This window comes from Gopherus evgoodei, chromosome 12, assembly GCF_007399415.2.
Source record: "Gopherus evgoodei ecotype Sinaloan lineage chromosome 12, rGopEvg1_v1.p, whole genome shotgun sequence".
NCBI lineage: Eukaryota > Metazoa > Chordata > Testudines > Testudinidae > Gopherus > Gopherus evgoodei.
Window position 1 is genome coordinate 1,409,833 of NC_044333.1, and position 20,495 is coordinate 1,430,327.

At 45.8% G+C, this 20,495-nt stretch overlaps 1 protein-coding gene across 5 annotated transcripts in view; it reads left to right on the forward strand.

Annotated features, from left to right (window-relative positions):
- The first annotated feature begins 571 nt into the window (after window positions 1-571).
- RFWD3 (ring finger and WD repeat domain 3) overlaps window positions 572-20,495 on the forward strand; it is a 63,411-nt gene continuing 43,487 nt past the window's right edge. The window contains exons 1-8 of one of the 5 annotated variants that reach the window (XM_030581514.1): window positions 572-698; window positions 1,319-1,450; window positions 6,177-6,323; window positions 7,903-8,293; window positions 9,761-9,981; window positions 12,260-12,357; window positions 12,437-12,634; window positions 15,787-15,878. In XM_030581514.1, the coding sequence (XP_030437374.1) occupies window positions 7,905-8,293; window positions 9,761-9,981; window positions 12,260-12,357; window positions 12,437-12,634; window positions 15,787-15,878 (998 nt within the window). In that variant the 5' untranslated portion in view covers window positions 572-698; window positions 1,319-1,450; window positions 6,177-6,323; window positions 7,903-7,904. The remainder of the gene's footprint in view (window positions 699-1,318; window positions 1,451-6,176; window positions 6,324-7,902; window positions 8,294-9,760; window positions 9,982-12,259; window positions 12,358-12,436; window positions 12,635-15,786; window positions 15,879-20,495) is intronic. The other 4 variants (XM_030581516.1, XM_030581513.1, XM_030581518.1 and 1 more) reach the window with 4 other exon arrangements.

Sequence of the window (20,495 nt, forward strand, 5' to 3'; positions counted from 1 at the left end):
CCCTCCGGGCCGTTGAGCGCTGCGCGGCGCGCTGCATGCTGGGAGTTACCACCCCCTCCGGGCCGTTGGGTGCTGCGCGGCGCGCTGCATGCTGGGAGTTACCACCCCCTCCGGGCCGTTGAGCGCTGCGCGGCGCGCTGCATGCTGGGAGACGCTCTCTCTAGGCGGTTAACGTCGTACGTTGGTGCTAGCGACAAATCGCTACCTTCTCTTGGCCTGGGGGCGGGACTAGGGTGGGGGTTTGGCTGCCCCTCCCCGGCGCCTTTTCTACCTCCAACAACATTCGAACTTGCTCCGTTCCCCGCCCTTTTGATTGACAGGCAGTTCGTTCCTCCAGTCAAAAGGTGCTACATAAGGCTTTTCCTCTGATCGACAGGCCGATCATCTAGTCACAAAGGGGCACAGGCGGAGTTCCACCCTCCGGCTGATTGACAGACAACCGGCCAATAAAAATGGAGCGCCTGAGTCTTCTCCCTTCCCTCTGGCTAAACTGGCAGCTAACGTGTCCAGTAACAGCCGGCAACGTAATGTTACCCCGCCCAATAGAAGTAGGGTTTTCGTCAGGGAGGAAGGTAGTCACCCAATGAGGCCGCGGGGTGGGTATCCGGCGCCGGCGGGGAGCTTGAGCTGAGCGGGAGGCCATAGCGCCTCTCTAGGGGCGGTTGGTAACTCGACCCGTCCCCCTCCCGCGGCCGCAGGTGAGTGCCCCCCCCTTCCCCCCCGGGGCCCGGCCCTGAGCCGGAGCAGTATGTCCCGCGGGTTCCCCGGACACCTGGGTTCTTCCCTGGACCCCGGGCCGGCCCCGCTCCCGAGGGGCGCGAGGCCGGCCAGTAAGGCCCGCGGGCCCGTCGCCGCGCAGCGGGCTGTGCGAGGCGCCTGCTGGCGGACCAGGCGCCTCGGGCAGCGGGCCCTGCGGCCCCCAGATCCCGGGTGCTGGGGACCTGGCTGTGACCCGACGGTGCCGCGGCTGCTCGCCCTCTGCTGGCCGGTGCGGTTTTAGCAGGAGCCTGTGAGAGCTGTCGGGGTCTGTCCAGCGCCCTGGGTCCCGGCCTGGCTGGGACTCCGAGGCGCTGCTGCAGCGCAAATAACCGTAACCAGCAATCCTGCTCTGGGCTGGAGTAAAGCCCTGCAGGGTGGCACCACGCTTCCTGCTGACCCTAACGCGATCTCCATCGCCTCCTGCTCTGCCACCCCTGCCAGCCACCTTCTCCCATGCTACCCTTTGTGTGGGGGGAGGAGCTCCCTCGGAAGCAAAGGGGGGTGGTTTGACTGTAGTGTTGGACTGGGACTCACGTGGTTTAAATCCTGTCTTCTGCAGGCTCCCTTTATGATCTTGGGCAAGTCTTGTGATCATGCTGTCTCAGTTCCCTTCTGTAGGAAGGTTATTCTAATGATGATCTGGTCTCCCAGCATTTGTCTCTCTTGCCTGTTTAGACATCAGGCTCTTGAGGTGAGACTGCCATAATGTGTCTCTACGGTGTCTTGCACAATGGAGCTGTAATCTCAGCAGCGGCCTCTAAACACTACTGCAATATAAATAACCATCACATTATCTTCCTTCAGATCCCTCCTTAAACTTCATCTCTGCTGATGCGTGAAAAACCGTTAACAGTGGCTGGACAGCAGTCAGGCTGCTACTGATGCTTATTATATCTTATCCATTCCCATATCTTAGAATCACAGAATATCAGGGTTGGAAGGGACCTCAGGAGGTCATCTAGTCTAACCCCCTGCTCAAAGCAGGACCAATACCTGAACAGATTTTTCTCCAGATCCCTAAATGTCCCCCTCAAGGATTGAACGCAACCCTTTCTACTTGTCCCTTGTAATATGTTCAGACTATAAGCTCTTTGGGGCAGGGACTACCTTTTAATTATGTGTGTACAATGTTTAATAGAATGGGTGACTGGGCTCTCACAATATGAATAAATAATAAAAACCCTACTTGTAAGAAAGCATTCAGCTTATCTATCCCCCTTAGGGCTGTTTAGAACCCATCAGTTACTCATGTAAGTAGCCACTGTTGGCTAATTTCCCACTTTGAGGGAACAGCCAATACCCTGTCACTACTATTGGAGTGCCTATATGATGTGGATCTTAAGGCTTGTCTGCAGACAGTGTTTGTACTGCTTTAATTATTGCAGCTTAAAGAAGGGTATAGGTAAAGCCGTACAGAATTGTGTAGATAAGACTGTATTCACTCTAGAGCTGAAAGTGAGTGTAGAAACTAGTTTTGCTATTGCATCAAATCAGATTTTTAAGGTAATTGTTGAGGTGCCTGTGATGGGGTCGGTCACAGAGACCTCCCTTGGGACTGTAACCTGATGTGCTGAAACTACCTTTGAGCCTGTTTTCCCTGTCTTGTTGAGCCAGACACGCTAGCCTGCTGCAACACAGACCCAGGGTCTGAACCACATCCCCAAAGCTGCAGTCTTTAACTGAAAACCACTCAGCAAGTATTCATGCCTCCAGCACCGAGACACCCAGTTACCAACAGGATCCAAACCCCAAATAAATCCGTTTACCCTGTATAAAGCTTATACAGTGTAAACTCATAAATTGTCTACCCTCTATAACACTGATAAAGATGCACAGCTTCTTTGCTCCCCCAGGTATTAATCACTTACTCTGGGTTCAATAATAAACAAAAGTGATTTTATTAAGAATAAAAAATAGGATTTAAGTGGTTTAAAGTAATAGAATAAAGTAAGTCACCGTGTAAAATAAAGCAAAAACACGCAAGTCTAAGCCTAATACATTAAGAAACTGAATACAGGTAAATCTCACCCTCAGAGATGTTCCAATATGCTTTTTTCACAGACTAGACTCCTCCTTAGTCTGGGCACAATCCTTTCCCTTGGTTCAGTTCTTGTTAGTTCCAGCTCAGGTGGTAACTAGGGGATTTCTCATGACTGCAGCCCCCTTTGTCCTGTTCCACCCCCTTAAATATATTTTCCACAAGACGGGAATCCTTTGTCCCTCTCTGGGTTCCCACCCCTCCTTCTAAATGGAAAAGCACCAGGTTTAAGATGGATTTCAGTACCAGGTGACATGGTTACATGTCACTGTAAGACCTCATTCTCCATTCTTTTAAGGTATGGCTACACTTGAAATTTCAAAGCGCTGCCAAGTGTGAGTGTAGTCGGAGCGCCAGCACTGGGAGAGAGCTCTCCCAGCGCTGCACGTAAACCACATCCCTTACGGGTGTAGCTTGCAGTGCTGGGAGCCGCGCTCCCAGCGCTGCAGCACTGATTACACTGAGGGCTTGTCTACATCACAAAGTTGCAGCGCTGGTGAGGGGGTTACAGCGCTGCAACTTAGGAGGTGTACACATCTGCAGGGCATCACCAGCGCTGCAACTCCCTGTTTGCAGCGCTGGCCGTACTCCCATTTTGTCTCGGGTGTAGAGGATCCAGCGCTGGTGATCCAGCGCTGGTAATCAAGTGTAGACACTTACCAGCGCTTTTCTTGACCTCCGTGGAATAAGCAGGCATCCCAGCATACCTGAGGAAGCTTCTCTGGTAATCAAGCAGGTATCCTTCCCCGCGGTTTGCTCCGGTGTTCTCCGAATTCCCCCCCCCCCCCCAAGCGGGTCTCCTTCCCCGCGGTTTGCAGGGGGGGTTCGGGGAACGCGAGAGCAAACCGCGGGGAAGCAGGTCTCCTTCCCCGGTTTGCTCTCGCGTTCCCCGAGCAAGCAGGTCTCCTTCCCCGCGGTTTGCAGGGGGGTTCGGGGAACGCGAGAGCAAACCGCGGGGAAGCAGGTCTCCTTCCCCGGTTTGCTCTCGCGTTCCCCGAACCCCCGAGCAAGCAGGTCTCCTTCCCCGCGGTTTGCAGGGGGGTTCGGGGAACGCGAGAGCAAACCGCGGGGAAGGAGATCTGCTTGCTCGGGGGTTCGGGGAACGCGAGAGCAAACCGCGGGGAAGCAGGTCTCCTTCCCCGGTTTGCTCTCGCGTTCCCCGAACCCCCGTGCAAGCAGGTCTCCTTCCCCGCACCCCCGAGCAAGCAGGTCTCCTTCCCCGCCGTTTGCAGGGAGGTTCGGGGAACGCGAGAGCAAACCGCGGGGAAGGAGATCTGCTTGCTCGGGGGTTCGGGGAACGCGAGAGCAAACCGCGGGGAAGCAGGTCTCCTTCCCCGGTTTGCTCTCGCGTTCCCCGAACCCCCGTGCAAGCAGGTCTCCTTCCCCGCACCCCCGAGCAAGCAGGTCTCCTTCCCCACCGTTTGCAGGGAGGTTCGGGGAACGCGAGAGCAAACCGCGGGGAAGGAGATCTGCTTGCTCGGGGGTTCGGGGAACGCGAGAGCAAACCGCGGGGAAGGAGATCTGCTTGCTCGGGGGTTCGGGGAACGCGAGAGCAAACCGCGGGGAAGCAGGTCTCCTTCCCCGGTTTGCTCTCGCGTTCCCCGCACCCCCGTGCAAGCAGGTCTCCTTCCCCGCACCCCCGAGCAAGCAGGTCTCCTTCCCCGCCGTTTGCAGGGGGGTTCGGGGAACGCGAGAGCAAACCGCGGGGAAGGAGATCTGCTTGCTCGGGGATTCGGGGAATGCGAGAGCAAACCGCTGGGAAGGAGACCTGCTTGCACGGGGGTTCAGGGAACACTGGAGCAAAACCGGGGAAGGAGACCTGCTTTCCCGCGGTTTGCTCTCGCGTTCCCCGAACCCCCCTTGAAGCCGCCCAACAGCGCTGCAGTGTGGCCACATCTAACACCACTTGCAGCGCTGGTTGCTGTAAGTGTGGCCACTCTGCAGCGCTGGCCCTATACAGCTGTACTAATACAGCTGTAACAACCAGCGCTACAAAATTGTAGATGTAGACATACCCTGAGGCTTTACAGCGCTGTATCTTGCAGCGCTCAGGGGTGTGTGTTTTCACACCCCGGAGCATGAAAGTTGCAGCACTGTAAAGTGCCAGTGTAGCCATGGCCTCAGGGTTAGCCTGTCAGGAAAGTTTGAGGGTAAACAGAGCCATTTACAGCCAGTTGTCCTGGTTAATGGGAGCCATCAAGATTCCAAACCATTATTAATGGCTGACACTTTGCAAAGTTACAATAGGACTTTAGAGTAATACTTCATATTTCTAGCTTTAGATACAAGAATGAGACATACATACAAATAGGATGAACGCACTCAGTAGATTATAAGCTTTGTAATGATACATTACAAGAGACCTTTTGCACGAAGCCTATTCCACTTACATTATATTCATGCTCATTAGCATATTTCCGTAAAACATGGAGTGCAAGGTCACAGTGCCAAAGTAACTTTATTGAACTATTTCAGTGCTAGCTGATTGCACTGAAATAGCCATTGGACAGATGATAAACAACTAATGTGTGGTGCTCCATTATCGCTTTCTAAAGGTAGCTAAAATTACATATCATGATCAGTGGAAGATGGAGGGAATTTTCCCTATTTTGTATTCCGTCTCCCTGTTCTTACATGCAGTTACTTAGCTACCATCAGATTCTGTAATAGTAATGACTTTTGAAGTGACACGGCATTAGCTCTGCCAGGACTTCTGTGTTTACATTGTACAGGCTCTTCACAGCAGGTTGATAGTCTTAACTTTGAGATGAAATTCATTTCTAGGTTGGTGGTCTAATCTAGTCATGTTTTGTAGGATACCGCAAAGGCCACAGAATTTGTATTTTAACACAGTAACTCTTCTCCATTGGTCAAGATGGTAACTTCCTCTTATTGAAGAGGACTTTAGAATATTTACAACACTGAGTGTTTCAAAGTTCTATTGAGGCAGTGTTTGAATAGCTTTAAAGAAAATAACAAAGATCATAAAGGATATGCCTGATCTAACAAAAAGTTTTATATTTTCCCTCTAAGACAACTTGTTTAAAATATTGTTTGAATTTCACTATAGATTCCTTTATTCTAAAATGGAATCATCAGTATTATATAGCTGAAATTATATCATAGAGAAGAGGATTCCAGCCTATTCATCTACATACACTTTTATAAATTGAGACTGTTTAATTCAGTTGAATTAACTTTAAAGGTAAAGTTTTTTGTTGGATAAGTTAAGGTTTCAGGCATATATATGTAGATTTAATGCATATTACCTTTCGAGAACCTTAGTATTAAAACAAACAAGCCATAAGAAACACAGGACATGCAATGTTGCACTTCTCAAACAAAGACCCAGACTGCCATATCTTTCTATCCTTTGTAGAAATACCAGCCTCCCATCTTCTCTTCTGTGCATGGAGAGTATCTCAAATGTGCAACATAGAGCATTGATCTTCTAGTTCATATGAGAGAGATTTGTGTAAAACAAAGCGTGCTATGCTGTCCCGGTGCTAATCTTTGCTTTCTCCCTGTAAGTACTTTAATTTCATGATTCTGGGTAGCATGTATGTAGTGTGTAAAGAGCTGTCTAATGATATTTGGGTAATTGGCTGACATCTGGGATCACTGAGCGTGATCAGAGAGGTTCTGAGTACCTCCAGAAAGGTGCAGAGTGCCCTCAGTATCCTGCAGAATTGAGGCCCTTAATAAATTGTCTTAAGTATGTTATTTGTCTAACCAGGAATTTGTAAAATTCTTTTGTTTGTGCTCTCTATGACCATGAAGAAATCCATAATTAACATTACCACATTGTGACTAAGGCATTCTAGTTTTTGTGGGCAAGAAGATTAGGGTTGGAAGGGACCTCAGGAGATCATCTAGTCCAACCCCCTGCTCAAAGCAGGACCAACCCCAACTAAATCAAAACCCTAACCCTCTGTGTAAGCTCAAAAACTTGTCTCTCTCACCATCGGAAGTTGGTCTAATGAAAGATATTCCCTCACCCCTCTTGAGTTCCTTTATTTATTTTTTTAAAAAAACATAGCTATGGGAACAGAGTTAAAGTAGTCTGTGTGCTCGTTCTTGAGAGGCAGTCAGAAATCTGAATTTCTTGAGTTTCTAATATATGATTGTTTTTAACTAACATTCCTGTCTTCCAAAAACCCTGCATTGATTTATATGAAATTTTGCAATGAAATTCACTCTGTCTGAGTATGTACCTACATATGTCATATAAAGGGCTGATAATATCAACAGTGTCATGACTGGGGTATTGTTAGAGTATACTACTTAGGCTTATACAATTCTAGTGAACATGAGGTGGTATATGCACAATATATGGCGCAGCCAGGTAAGATTCATGGTGAACTTGTTCTCTTAACTGAATTTCATTCATTTACTAGGAAACTCCATTTTTGGGATAGGTTTGTTTTGTTTTGTTTTTTGCTTTTAAATAAACATTGAGTCCTCTGCTACATGTGTGTAGTTCTCTATTAATATTTTCAGGCATTTCTGTGATGATGATCACATTGAGATGCTCAGATACAAGATCCTTTGAGATCATAGATTAAAGGTACGAGGTGCCATATATTGTTGTTTGTTAGTTAAGCGCTGTAGACTGATGTAGCTCTCTCTTTTTTGGAGGTGGAGGAGGAATTTAAATGCATAGCATCTTCCAAAATCTCTACCCCAAAATACAAAAAGTAATCTGTGAATACATATTAGCTAGCAAAGCAGAACTCCCCAACTCACCTACTCCCATCAAAAGGCGAACTTGAATAGACAGGCCTTGCAATGTGTCCGCGGGACTAGAAAACTCAGGCTCGGTTGGGTTAGAGACTTCTAGAGTCAAGGACTCTGAAAATGCTTTTGTCAAGCCCTCAGCCAACTGATATATAAATCCAAGGACTGTTAAACTGGAATTCTCAAATCATCTCAGCTGCCACAGAAATGGTCTCTAAGAAGCACTGGATCTTAATCCTAAAGGATATTGCAGGCAGCAGGGGTCTTTATGCTGACATGTGTCTGTAATTTACTTGAAGTATGGACTTGTGTACAAGTGTTTGCACTAATCCTATATCTTTGTTTGCTCCATCCCATGCCTTTCTCAGAAATGGCACAGGAAGAAATGGAAGTGGATCTCCAGCCAGCAGTTACTTATTCTGTGGAGCATCATGAGGCATTTCCCTCAGAGGCCTCTGGTCATGCTCTAGTGTCACTGCCATCCAACTCTCCAGTGCCTAGTGACGAGGCAGAAGGCATTGTGGTTCCTCCTGCTGACGAAGAAGTCATTGTGGTCTCTGGTGCTGATGAAGCAGTGACAGTTGCTGAGTCTGACTCCCAGTTGAATGCTGCCCCTAGCCTGGATGGGCTGCAAAGGCTGCATGGGGTATTGGAGCTGTTTCAACTACAGGCTGTACAACAGATCACACGACAGCCACCAACGAGGAGAACTCGCTGGCGACAAAGAGGTGGTGGATCCCAGAGGACAATCAGTACCAGGTAAAACTGAAAAGGAGTCAAGTCTGAACTTTCCCCCAACCTAATGATCTTTATAATCTGTTGGGCTTCCTATGTTATGCTGAACTCTAGAAAGCCCAGTCCAGCCCACCTGCATGAGCTAGGCCAAATTCTGTGCGTCCCAAGTTTTCAGTAACCCTAGTAGGTAGTAGTATGATTCTTCTCATCTGCTTTTTAGACTCTCTTCTGGGAATCATGCTTTTTGGCAAGACTCTTCACTCATTGTTCAGATACTGTAGTGATAAGTGTTCCAGAAATGCTTACAGACATAACTTCATGCTTGTAAAGCACAGTTTTCCACAGTATTCAGTGTCCCCATCAGCAAACAGTAAGATTTGTGAGCAAAAAAACAAATTTGAAAAAGTTTAAAGCTTAATTCTATGCTGAGTGCCACCTGTGCCTTAGCTTCGGGGGGACCCATCAGCAGAGACTTCCATGTTTAACTCTCTTCACATTTTGGCTGTGCAGATCCACTCTAAACACTGTGGGTTAAATCCTGGCTCTGTTCAAGTCAGTGGAAGTTTGGCCATTGATCTTGCCCCAAGTGACTAAACACAGCTGTACAGTCTGCCCTGGGCTCTCCTGTAGGTGGAGTTCGCTTCCACATACACAGGCCATTGGGCCATTAAGCAGTCTTGCAAAATTCTACTTGCAACTGAAGAACAATTTTGTTGTTGTTGGATTGGCAAGTAAAATAGCACAAGCTTTCTTCGTTATTGTAAAGTAGTTTGGTACATATTTTTGCCATGGCACAATCTTGCAAAGCTGATTAAAGAAAAAACGGGTTTTTGTGTGGGGCATAAACTAATTTAAGGAATGGGAGTCTGATATAAGCAACCAATTTGTTTCTAAATACCGTGACTGTATCTGGGGACCAGATGATGAATTCATTTGGTAAATCAAAAAAAGCAAAGTCTAGTGGTGAGAAATCAGATGCGATGGCTCTGCTGGGTAATAACTCGTGTACCATACTTCCCACCTTGAGCGTCACTTCATCCCTCGGTGCCTTGTTTTCCCCATTTGTAAAATGGGGGTAATGATACTGACCACCTTTGTAAAGCACTCTAAGATCTGCTAATAAGAGCTAGATGATGACACAAACAGGGTCAAGTGCACCGCATCTTGTTTTCCCCTTTCCATCCCTGGAAAAACAGTATTCCTTCTACTTAGAGGCGGATCAGGCATCTGCATTTTCTAGACCTAAGCAGTGAAGCACTGTCACAGCTGCACGCTGAGTATGCTTCTTAGAGTTGTTAATTCACTGCCTTGCTTGGGGATTGGTGCTGTTCTGAGTGAGACATTTCGTGGTCAGCTTGGTTGTATCCCTTATGTCCGCAGACAGAGGCTCGGGGTTGTGGCAAACAAATGAGGATCTAATTTTCCCCTGTACATTTTACCTGCAATAATTAATATGAAGAAATACTGCAGCTTTTACTCCTTGCTTTTCAGGTCCAGGACACCACTGGATAGTTATTTCACAGTCAGCAGGACTCAAGGGTCAACAACAGCAGCATTTCCACCACTGGAGACTTTGCATCTTCCGGCTGGCAACAGTGGTCACAGCTCAGATGAAACGTTGGAGTTGAGTGACTCTGACAGCAGCAGCTCCACTGAGGAGGAGGATGTGGCAGTACCCCAAGAGGAGGCACCCATAGCTGCCAGTTTGGGAGGTTTGTGCTGGTTTCACCTCACTGAGTTCTGAAATGCCAGTAATTCCTCTCACTTCATTTCCACTGTCAGACAGGACAACGCTTCATAGAATTCATATTCTGTTTTCTGCTTTCTGCAGTTCTCCTTCCTCCCCGATCATTATTATCAGGGATTGTCCCCAAAACAGAGGGCCTCAATTAATTATTGTAAATCAGTGTAAACCAGGTAGGCCAATTTACAGTGGAGGATCTGGCCCAGGATTTTTTATTGCTGAGGAGATCATCTGCTTCAAGGATTATTCCTTGCTTAATGCAACTTCCCTCCCCTTAGCTGCTTAGGGGATAGTGGCTCACTTAGTGGATCACTCAATGTTTTTCAGCCTTTTCAGGTTGGTGTTCCTTACTCAAAGTAAAAAATGTTCATGAACCCCTTAGTAGGTTTTTTTTCTTACTTTTTATAATAAAAATACTTGATCTTGAAAGGTAAGCGGCTGTGGGCAGTAGGGGAATGAGATTCTTAAATTTAATTACATTGTAAAGCAAATACCCTGTAAAATCTCCCAGGAGACAACTAGTTGCAAGGTATGAATCTTAACCCACCCATCTCATTATCAAGGGATAGCTGCATCATTTTGCCCCTCCCCCTTCTTTTGCTCCCTATTGTTCTCCCTTCCTGAGCCCCCTTTTTTTTTGTCCTCTTATTTAATCTTATTTAATCTTCAGGTACCCACATAATGTCCCTACTGTACCTCCAAATTTCAGAATGAACACTTAGAATCAATAAAAATAAGATCAGTGGTTGGCTGTCAAACTGTGGTGGGGAGTGTGTATGGAATGTTGTGAGGTCCTGCAGGAGTCAGTCTTGAGTCTGGTACTAGTCAGCATTTTCACTAATGACTTGGATAGTGGAGTGAAGAGTGTGCATATAAGTGTGCAAATAAGACTTTTGGGTGACACTACACTGGAGTTGTAAACCCTTTGGAGGACAGGATTAGAATTCAAAATGACCTCAACGAATTAAAGAAGTTTAAAATCAACAAGATTAAATTCAGTAAATCCAAGCGCAAAGTATTACTCTTAAAAGTAAAAATAAAATCCACAACTACAAAATGGGGAGTAACTGAGGTGATAGTACTGCTGAAAAGGATCTGGGGGCTTCAGCGGATCACAAATTGAACGAGTCAACAGTGTATTGCAATTGTGAAAAAAGTTAATATCATTCTGGAGGGTAGATAAGACACAGGTCTCATGAGGCCTTGGCTGGAGTGCTGTTTCCAGTTGTGGGTGTCACACTTTAGGAAATATGTGGATAAATTGGAGAGAGTCCAGAAGAGGGCAAGAAAAATGATGAAAGGATTAGAAAACCTGGCCAGTGGGAAAAGATTTAAAAACCTGGGCACATTTAGACTTGAGAAAAGACTGATTGGGGCGGGGGGGGGGGGGGGACCTGATACCTCCTCAGATATGTTAAGAATTGTTATAAAGAGGATGGTGATCAATTGCTCTCCATGTCCACTGAAGGTAGGACAAGAAGTAATGGGCTTAATGTGTAGCAAGGGAGAGGTAGGTTAGATATCAAGAAAAACTTTCTAATTCTAAGGGTAGTTAAATTCTGGAATAGGCTTCCAGTATTTGGTTCTGGAATCTCCATCATTGGAGGTTTAAAAACAGGTTGGACAAACACCTTTCAGGGATGTTCTAGGTTTACTTGGTCTTGCCTCAGTACAGAGGGCTGGACTAGATGATCTCTCAATGTCCTTTCCAGCCTTACATTTCAATGATTTATGAAAGTGTTACAGAATCACTTTAATTGTGCTAATTAGTTATCTTTTTGTTTCAGTACATGATAACATTTATTATTCTAGTCAGGGCTGGCTTTAGCAAGTGCGGGGCCTGATTTGTACTCACCCGGTGGCACTCCGGGTCTTCGGCGTCATTTAGGCACTCAAGGACCCGCTGCCAAAGACCCAGAGTGAGTGAAGGGCCCACTGCTGAAATGCCGCCGAAGTCCTGCCATGCCCTCCCCTCCCCCGAGCGCTGCTGGGTGAGTAAAAATTAAAAAGGCACTGGCGCAGGGCTCCATTCGGGAATCGGGCTAATTGCCCTAAAGCCGGCCCTGATTCTAGTATGTTGAGTAAAGTTTTTGTTTGCAATCCACATTAGTTACTGCACCAGTGCTTGTTCTGATATTCTAGAATACTAAAGTTACAAAAGAAAATTCAGACTACAACCCAAGGAAGAGAGTTCTTGCGCCAGTTCAAATAAATTAGTCTTCCTTTTTTTCCTGTCTGCTCTGAAGTTTCTGATCAGGTCCAACCAGAGTCCCCTCAGCCTTTGCCTTCCTCTGCAGAGCATGAAGGTCGTGATGCTGAAGAAGCAGAAGTCCAGCACAAACAGGTAAAGTGAACAAACAGTCCTTGGACAGAGAATAAAGATGGCAAATGTTATGTTTGTCTGATCTTTGTTGTTGTTTCAGAGAACTCCACTAAAGAAACCCAATGTGACAGTTCCCACTCTACCGTTGGATGAGGAAGAAGGGGACACCTGTGCCATCTGCTTTGAGCAGTGGACTAATGCTGGTGAGCACCGGCTTTCAGCATTGCGGTGTGGACACCTGTTTGGATACACTTGCATCATAAGGTGGCTCAAGGGACAGGCAGGGAAATGCCCTCAGGTAAAGTGCACCCTTTTGTGTTGGAACAGATTTGCTCTCAGGCAGCCTCTGGTCCAAATGTGACCATCATTAAGAGGGTTATTGTTCAGAAGGGAATGAAGTCAGGGTTTTAAATACTGTACAAAAAGTCCACCGTTTCAGCCTGTCAAAAGTCACAAAATCCCCTGTTTTGAAGTGATTTTCATCAGGATTAGCTCACACTGTTCATCTGAAGAAGAACTTAAATTCTTCACCTAATTCAGCACAGTTTTGCTGAAATTAATTAGAGTATTAGTGTTGCTTAGTGGGTAGTAACGTCACGTGGGGCAAAAGGAAGTGTTCAAGTCCTGTTCCATGACTTGGTGTCATGACCAGTGCAGTACTGGAGGGGACTGCACAGTTTGGTGCCATTTGTCAGATAAGATGATTAATGACCCTTAATGGAAGTGTCTGGCAGTATTTTAAATTAATGGCTGAGAGCTCTGGTTTCCTGGTCAGGCATCTAAAGGAGGTTCTAAGGTTCAAGGTTGTGTGAGAACCACTGCCAAGTTCAAGATTGCTGCTGCATTTGTCTACCGTTGCTGCACTCCAATATCTGTCACTGCTTCAAAGAGTGAAAAGTACTTTAGTCAACCTAATTGTAAGTAAAAAAACAAACCACCTCAGCTTTTGTTCCCTTAGAAATGGAGTGTGTCAAATGTTATCAAATATATGAGGCTATCGGATACCAGAGAGAGGTTAAAAGATGATCAACTTCTTAAACCATTAATGTCTTGTGACTGGATGCTTGTATGTTAACAATTAAGGGATTCAGCCTATTCCCTACTATTCATATAGCCTTTCACTCATTCATTCCTTATTCTGTCCCCCCAACATATTTGAGAGATCATTTCCAATATCTGTTAATTTATTTTGACTTCAGCATATATTTTTCCAGATTTTAATAGGGCAGTATTAAGTTTGGGCAGGATTAAGTAGGGTGGGATTTAGACTAGAATACACTAGAAATTTACATTGGTATAATTATATCTCAAGGGTGTGAAAAATGTACACCCTGTGAGATGTAACTGAACTGACCTAATCCCCAGTGTAGACATTGGTAGACAGATTTTTTTCCATCGACCTACCTACTGCCTGTTTGGGAGGTGGATTACCTACACCACCCCTCCCATCAATGCAGCTGCACTGCTATAGTGTTTTAAGTGTAGGCATAACCTAAGGGTGTTTTCTGTGCTGCAATAAAAAAAACCTGCGGCTGGCCCATGCCAACTGATTTGGGCTTGTAGGGTTCAGGCTGAGGGGCTGTCTAACTGTGGTGTAAAAATTCAGAGTTGGATTGCAATCTGAGCTCTGGAACCCTCCCACCTCGCATGGTCCTAGAGCCCAGGCTGCAGCCCAAGCACCAACATCTACACCACAATTAAACAGCCCCTTAGCCTGATTCAGCTAGCATGGTCCAGCAGCAGGTTTAGTTGCACTGTAGACATAACTTCACTCACTTAGGGTATGTGGCATTGGGAAACCGGCTTGGTCATTTAACTGTTCATTTCTGGTCCTCCTAATGTTTTGAGGTTTTAAAAAGTTATAAAATTGGTTGGGTTTTTTTGTTATGTTTTTGCAGAGTGTAATGTTGCCTCAGTGTTAGCTGCACTTCTCTGAAATATAGTTTCATGCCTAACTTTGTTAAAACTGTTTTTTTTAGATCAAGAATAGTGTTCAATTTACAACGCAAAGAGCCAACTGTCACTTCCTAGCCTTTTTACCTGAGGGCCCAAGGTTTCAGTAGCTCTCAGATAAAAAAGCCATTGTATAGTTTTCCCAGTTTTGCTTGCTTTTCAGTGGGATTCCTGCTGAAACAGAGCCTGGTGTTTTACGCTGTAGTTAAACAAAAGAATTCGTTTTTCAGATCTGCCTCTGGCTTCTCATCCTTGTCATATCTGTGCAACTTTTTTCAGAACAAAATCCTCAGCGGGCATTCCTCAGACTTGGAGTCATGTTAAACTTCTGTGATTTCTCATTCTTGCTATCATTTACTTCTCTTTCAAAGGGTGGAAGGGAGATGCTCCAGGAAACCCAGTAGTTGATATCCTGAGTGATTAGACTTTTGGTGATTTATTACATCTTCCTGCTAAACATTCTAGTAGTATATTATGTATTTTTGTGTGATGATGTTAAGGATGCCTGTGGCTGTTTGGTGAGTGTCTTCTAGTGACCTAGCAACCTGAGAAGTGTCTGAGATGGGCTTGTAAAAAGCGACAAGGAGTCCTGTGGTACCTTAGACTAACAGACCTGTGGGCTTGTCGCTTTAAAGAAAAGACAAGCTAGCCCTAGGTTTTTTTCTCTCCATTTTCAGTTGCTTATTCTTGAACTGATTTGCACATCGTTGGTGTGCATGTAGCTTTGTAGAAAAGGTGGTTTAAGTGCAAGTTACTATTGTAGTTTAACATTCTAGATCCTACTAGTGACTGCTGTTGGGTGCTAGGGAAGCAATCGTAAGCATTTATTACTCTACACACACAATCTTTTGCCACACATGGAAACAGTGACCATGATGTATGTCTTTATATTACTAAACAGTTGATATACCTGCATTAAAAAGATATGAAGTAATGTGGGATTCCCCAAAGGCTGCTTGATATGGTCCATCTGTAGTCCCTTTTATCTGATGCCTACAAAAATTTTCTGAACTCTAAGCCTTGCACTTCCCCCCGCCCCCCCCAATCAGGGCGGTATTAATCCAGTTTTACAGATGGAGAAACTGAAGTACAGAGAGATTAAGTGACTTTGCCAACACCACATAGCATGTACATGATAGAGTTATGAATAGACTCAAGTAGTACCTGATTCTTGCTGCTCAAAGTAGAGGTGGGGACTGTATGTTTGCATGAGCATTTGAATTGCTCACAGGATTTATCTGGCTGTCCTGGGTACTTGGTGGTTTTGAAACACAAGACCAGGGGCAGCAGAGGGATGTTTTCTGAAAGGTGAATGCAGCACTAGAAAATCAGATCTAAAATTTCAAAATAGCGGTCCTGATTAAGGCTGTAATGACCACATGGATAGCAACGTTTGAAGGGGAATTTCAAAATATTTAACAGAGTAGGAATATTTAATTTGGGTTCGAATTGAATGTTAATTTCCTAGGAATAAACTGAACCTACTTTTTATTTTAGTGCAATAAGAAGGCTAAGCGTTCTGATGTAGTGGTCCTGTATGCCCGTACTTTGAAAGTACTGGATACCAGTGAACAGGAGCGCATGAAAAGGTATGGAGCATACACCTCAGATGTACCATCTCTGTCCCACATGTACATGCCTAAGGAAGAAAACTGATTTCATGCAGCCTGACTCTTACCTAGGCTTTTTTTCAGCTATGCTCCCTGAAACTGGCTATGCACTGTCTTAACTTTGAGGGGATTGCCTTAAATATGGAGATCATGCTGTATTCAGCATGTATTCTCTGGAACGAAGGATCCCTATTAGAAATGGATCCTTGGGTTTTGTATCCTTGCACATGGCACTGAGAGCTGACTGAAGAAAGCTTAGGTAGTATATGTTAAAACTCCACAGCTGAAGAATGAGCCAAGTATGTGCTAAGTTCTTCCAAACAAACTAACTGCTAATTCATCTTTTCATGAGAAATGAAACACCTGTCCAGAAATGCAGTGAGGGTGAACAGTAGACTTTAACTTTGTTATCTCTTTACATATGCATTAAAAAGTGGTCTCATCTCATTGTCAAAAATGTAATATGATATGGAAACTATTTTGTAGCCAGTCTGACTAAATCTAAGCTTAACATTTAGAATTCATTATAAACCAAAACCAGGATGAAAATAGCCATTGTAATTTCTATGGTATAAGTTCATGTACAGTGGAAAATTTTCTGTTGTATGCAACTACAAATAGTATAATAAAATCCAATAAAGGTTAAAGGTTGCAGAATCCCAGATCCTTCCTAAATCTTAGCATTGCTGAGAAAAATATCATTTCAGCTTCCTTAGATCGTTTCCACTTTCAGGAAACTCTTTCAAACTCTCTTTTCAACTCAGGACTTATTTAAAATACTACTACCATGGTAAAACTTCCAAGTGACCTCCTCATCTCCTAATATAGCTGTCCTAATTGCTAATCAGAAATGGGTGAGGAAGGAATTCTCAGCAGTGAAAATAGATATTTTAACTGGCATTCTGTGACCAATGTCCCAGGAGGGCCACACTGAGGGTATTCAATTAGGGCAAACTGCAAAGAATGGGGCAGCCAATTTCCAAAGCTGGTGGATATTCCAATATTTAGGTTTACCAAGCCAACACAAAACAGCTTCTACAATACCTGACTTGTTTCACAGAAGCCAAAACACAGTTCTCTTATAGCAACCAGTCTTGGGCTTCCACCCAGACACCCAAATCGATGAAGATGAGGATTACTGAAAATCTTATTCATCATATAAGAAAGTTCTACCAATCCCAAAGGATCGGACACATTACTTCTCAAGTTAATGAATATTTCAATCTTATCCAAATGCACGCTACAGTCAATTCTTATTAACTAAACTAAAATTTTTTAAAAAAAGAGTATTGGTTACAAGATCAGTGTACGTACAGACATGAGTACAGTTCTGAGATTAGTTTCATAGTGGAGATGGTGAATTTTGTAGTTGCAATGAGTTCTTTCGGAATTAGTCAATAGATTATAGTCCAGTGTTCATATTCAGGGTGATCCAGGTGGGACTGGAGATCTTAGTCTTATAACTCAAGCTTCCCCTACATAAAGCATCAAGCAAATCTGAGATAAACAGAATCAGGACCCAGGACACCTTTATACAGTTCCAGGCCTCTTGAGAGCACAGAGTCCTTAGGCAAACAATAAACAATCATTGAGATTTTGAAGTAGACAGATTTCCTAAGCATCACTGGTAATTAGCTTACATGAATTAACATAAAGCGATTGCCTTTTTCCCACCATTTGCAGGTGATTTGCTATACATTTCAAAGAGAGATCAATACAATGATATTGCATAGACCGGAACCCTTGGGTTACTTTGTTAGCCTCTAACGATATAGTACTTAAAAACACAAATATTATCTACCAATATGTCTCTAAAAGTTGAATTTAGGTCATTTATCCTGCAAGATTCTTATCCCTTTCTGGCCATGTGTCACACGTGCCATTGGATGATGCTGTGTTTTTGAGCTCTGTAATGTTATAATTCATTGCGAACACTGGATGTGATGTTGCAAAACACGGTAGTGGGGAGATGTTAAATAAAACAAATGACTATCAGGCTTCTAACGCCCACTGAAAAATTAACGATGTCTTTGAAAATCTTCCCTACAGGCTGTACCTTTCCTGCTTCTGCCACCCTCTCCCACTGACCATTCACATCTCCTCTTCCCCCGTACTTCACTGCTGCCTTCCTTCCAGTGTAATTGCAATCCATCTAAGATATCTGAATTCCTCCCTTTCGTTAGGCTCAGAATGCCAGGGGAGGAATATAGAAGTTAAGCTAGAATACACATCCTTAACTCTACCCCCTTGCAGATATGTGCTTTTAGTCTTAGGTTTATGTTCATATTTGATTTCTCAAATTCAGTAAAGCTGTTCTTGGACCTCTAGATACATATCCATGTATCTAAAGGCCATTATCTTTGAAAACTCGTGGTGATCTGGGAAGGTCCCAGATGATTGGAAAAGGCAAACATAGTGCCTATCTTTTAAAAAAAAGGGAAGAAGGAGAATCCAGGGAACTACAGACAGGTCAGCCTCACCTCAGTCCCTGGAAAAATCATAGAGAGGGTCCGCAAGGAATCCATTTTAAAGCACTTGGAGGAGAGGAAGGTGATCAGGAACTGTCAACATGGATTCACCCAGGGCAAGTCATGCCTGACCAACCTGATTGCCTTCTGTGATGAAATAACTGGCTCTGTGGATATGGGGAAAATGATGAATGTGATGTACCTTGACTTTAGCAAAGCTTTTGATACTGTCTCCCACACTATTCTTGCCAGCAAGTTAAAAAAAAATATGGATTGGATGAATGGACTATAAGGTGGATAGAAAGCTGGCTAGATCGTCAGGCACAATGGGTAGTGATCAACAGCTCAATGTCTAGTTGGCAGCCGGTATCAAGCGGAGTGCCTCAAGGGTCGGTCCTGGGGCCGGTTTTGTTCAACATCTTTATTAATGATCTGGAGGATGGGATGGATTACACCCTCAGCAAGTTCGCAGATTACACTAAACTGGGGAGAATCGTAGATACGCTGGAGTGTAGTATAGGGTCCAGAGAGATGTAGACAAATTGGAGGATTGGGCCAAAAGAAATCTAATGAGCAGGGCCAGCTTTAGGCCGATTCAACCGATTCCGGGGAATCAGGCCCCGCGCGTTAGGTACCTTTTCAATTTTTTTTTTAACTTACCCCGGTCCCCGGCTGCGGTCTGCTCCGGGGTCGTCCGTGGTCCCGCTCCTTTGAGCGAAGCACCAGCGGGAGCACGGCGCGGCCCCGCTCTCCCAGCTAGAGCTCCAGCTGGGGTGGCGGGGCTTGCCGCGCTCCGGCCGGGGCTCCAGCCGGGAGCATTGGGCGGCGGGGCTTTGTTGCTCTCCGGCTGGGAGAGCGAGGCCGCGGGGCTTGCCACGCTCTGGCCAGAGCGCGGCAAGCCCAGCGACCCCAGCTGGAGCTCCGGCCAGAGCGTGGCAAGCCCCGCGACCCCGGCTGGAGCTCTGGGCCTTTTAAATAGCCCCCAGAGCCCTGGGGCAGTGAGGGGCTCCGGGGTCTATTTAAAGGGCCTGGGGCTCCAGCTGCCTTTGCCACTCCAGTCCTTTAAATAGCCGCCGGAACCCCGCTTCCCCCATGCATTCCCCAGTGCTCCCGCGGCTATTTAAAAGGTCTGGGGCGGGGTAGAAAGGGGCTTGGGGGCTCCTTAAAGGGCTGGGGTTCCAGCTGCCTCTGCTGCACCCCCTGACCTGCTCACACCAGTCCGGCCCGCCTGCCTACAGCCAGCTCTGCACCCTGTGCCCACAGCCAGCCCCTGCCAAACCCCCTGTCCTGTCTCCAGCCAACCCCTGCCACACACCCCTGCAGCCCTGCCCAAAGCCAGCCAGCCCCTCACACACTGCTGCCCGCACCAGCCCTGCACACCCTGCCCAGCCCGCATCCTCTGCCCTGTCTCCAGTCAACCCCTGCTGCACTCCACTGCCTGAAGCCAGCAAGTTCCACACTCTGCTGTCTCCAGACCTGCAAACCCCTGCTGCACCCCCCTGCGGCCCTGCCTGAAGCCAGCCCGCCCCACACCCCTTGCCCTGCCTGCAGCCAGACCCTACCTCCAGTCAGCCCCATGTCCGCTGCTGCCCTGCAGTTTCCAGGGCAGTAACCCTGCACACCTGCTTCAATGAGGGGGGCAGGGAGCAGCTGGGACCAACACATGTGCACACCCCCAGGGAGTGGCAGGGACCCACACATATGAAATGGCGGTCATTAATAGCCAATCAACAGCATATATGATGCAATATACATAATATACAATTTTATTCATATAGTTATGGAAAGTAAATAATACATGAAAGAAATGAAAGGCTTTTTTTTCCACTTTTTTTTTAAGTCATCCCTGCCAGGGCCCCGCCGAAAATGTTCGAATTGGGCCCCGCACTTCCTAAAGCTAGCCCTGCTAATGAGGTTCAACAAAGACAAGTGCAGAGTCCTGCACTTAGGACGGAAGAATCCCATGCACTGCTACAGACTAGGACTGAATGGCTAGGCAGCAGTTCTGCAGAAAAGGAGCTAGGGATTATAGTGGACGAGAAGCTGGATATGAATCAACAGTGTGCCCTTGTTGCCAAGAAGCCTGTAGTAGCACATTGAGCTGCATTATTAGAAGCATTGCCAGCAG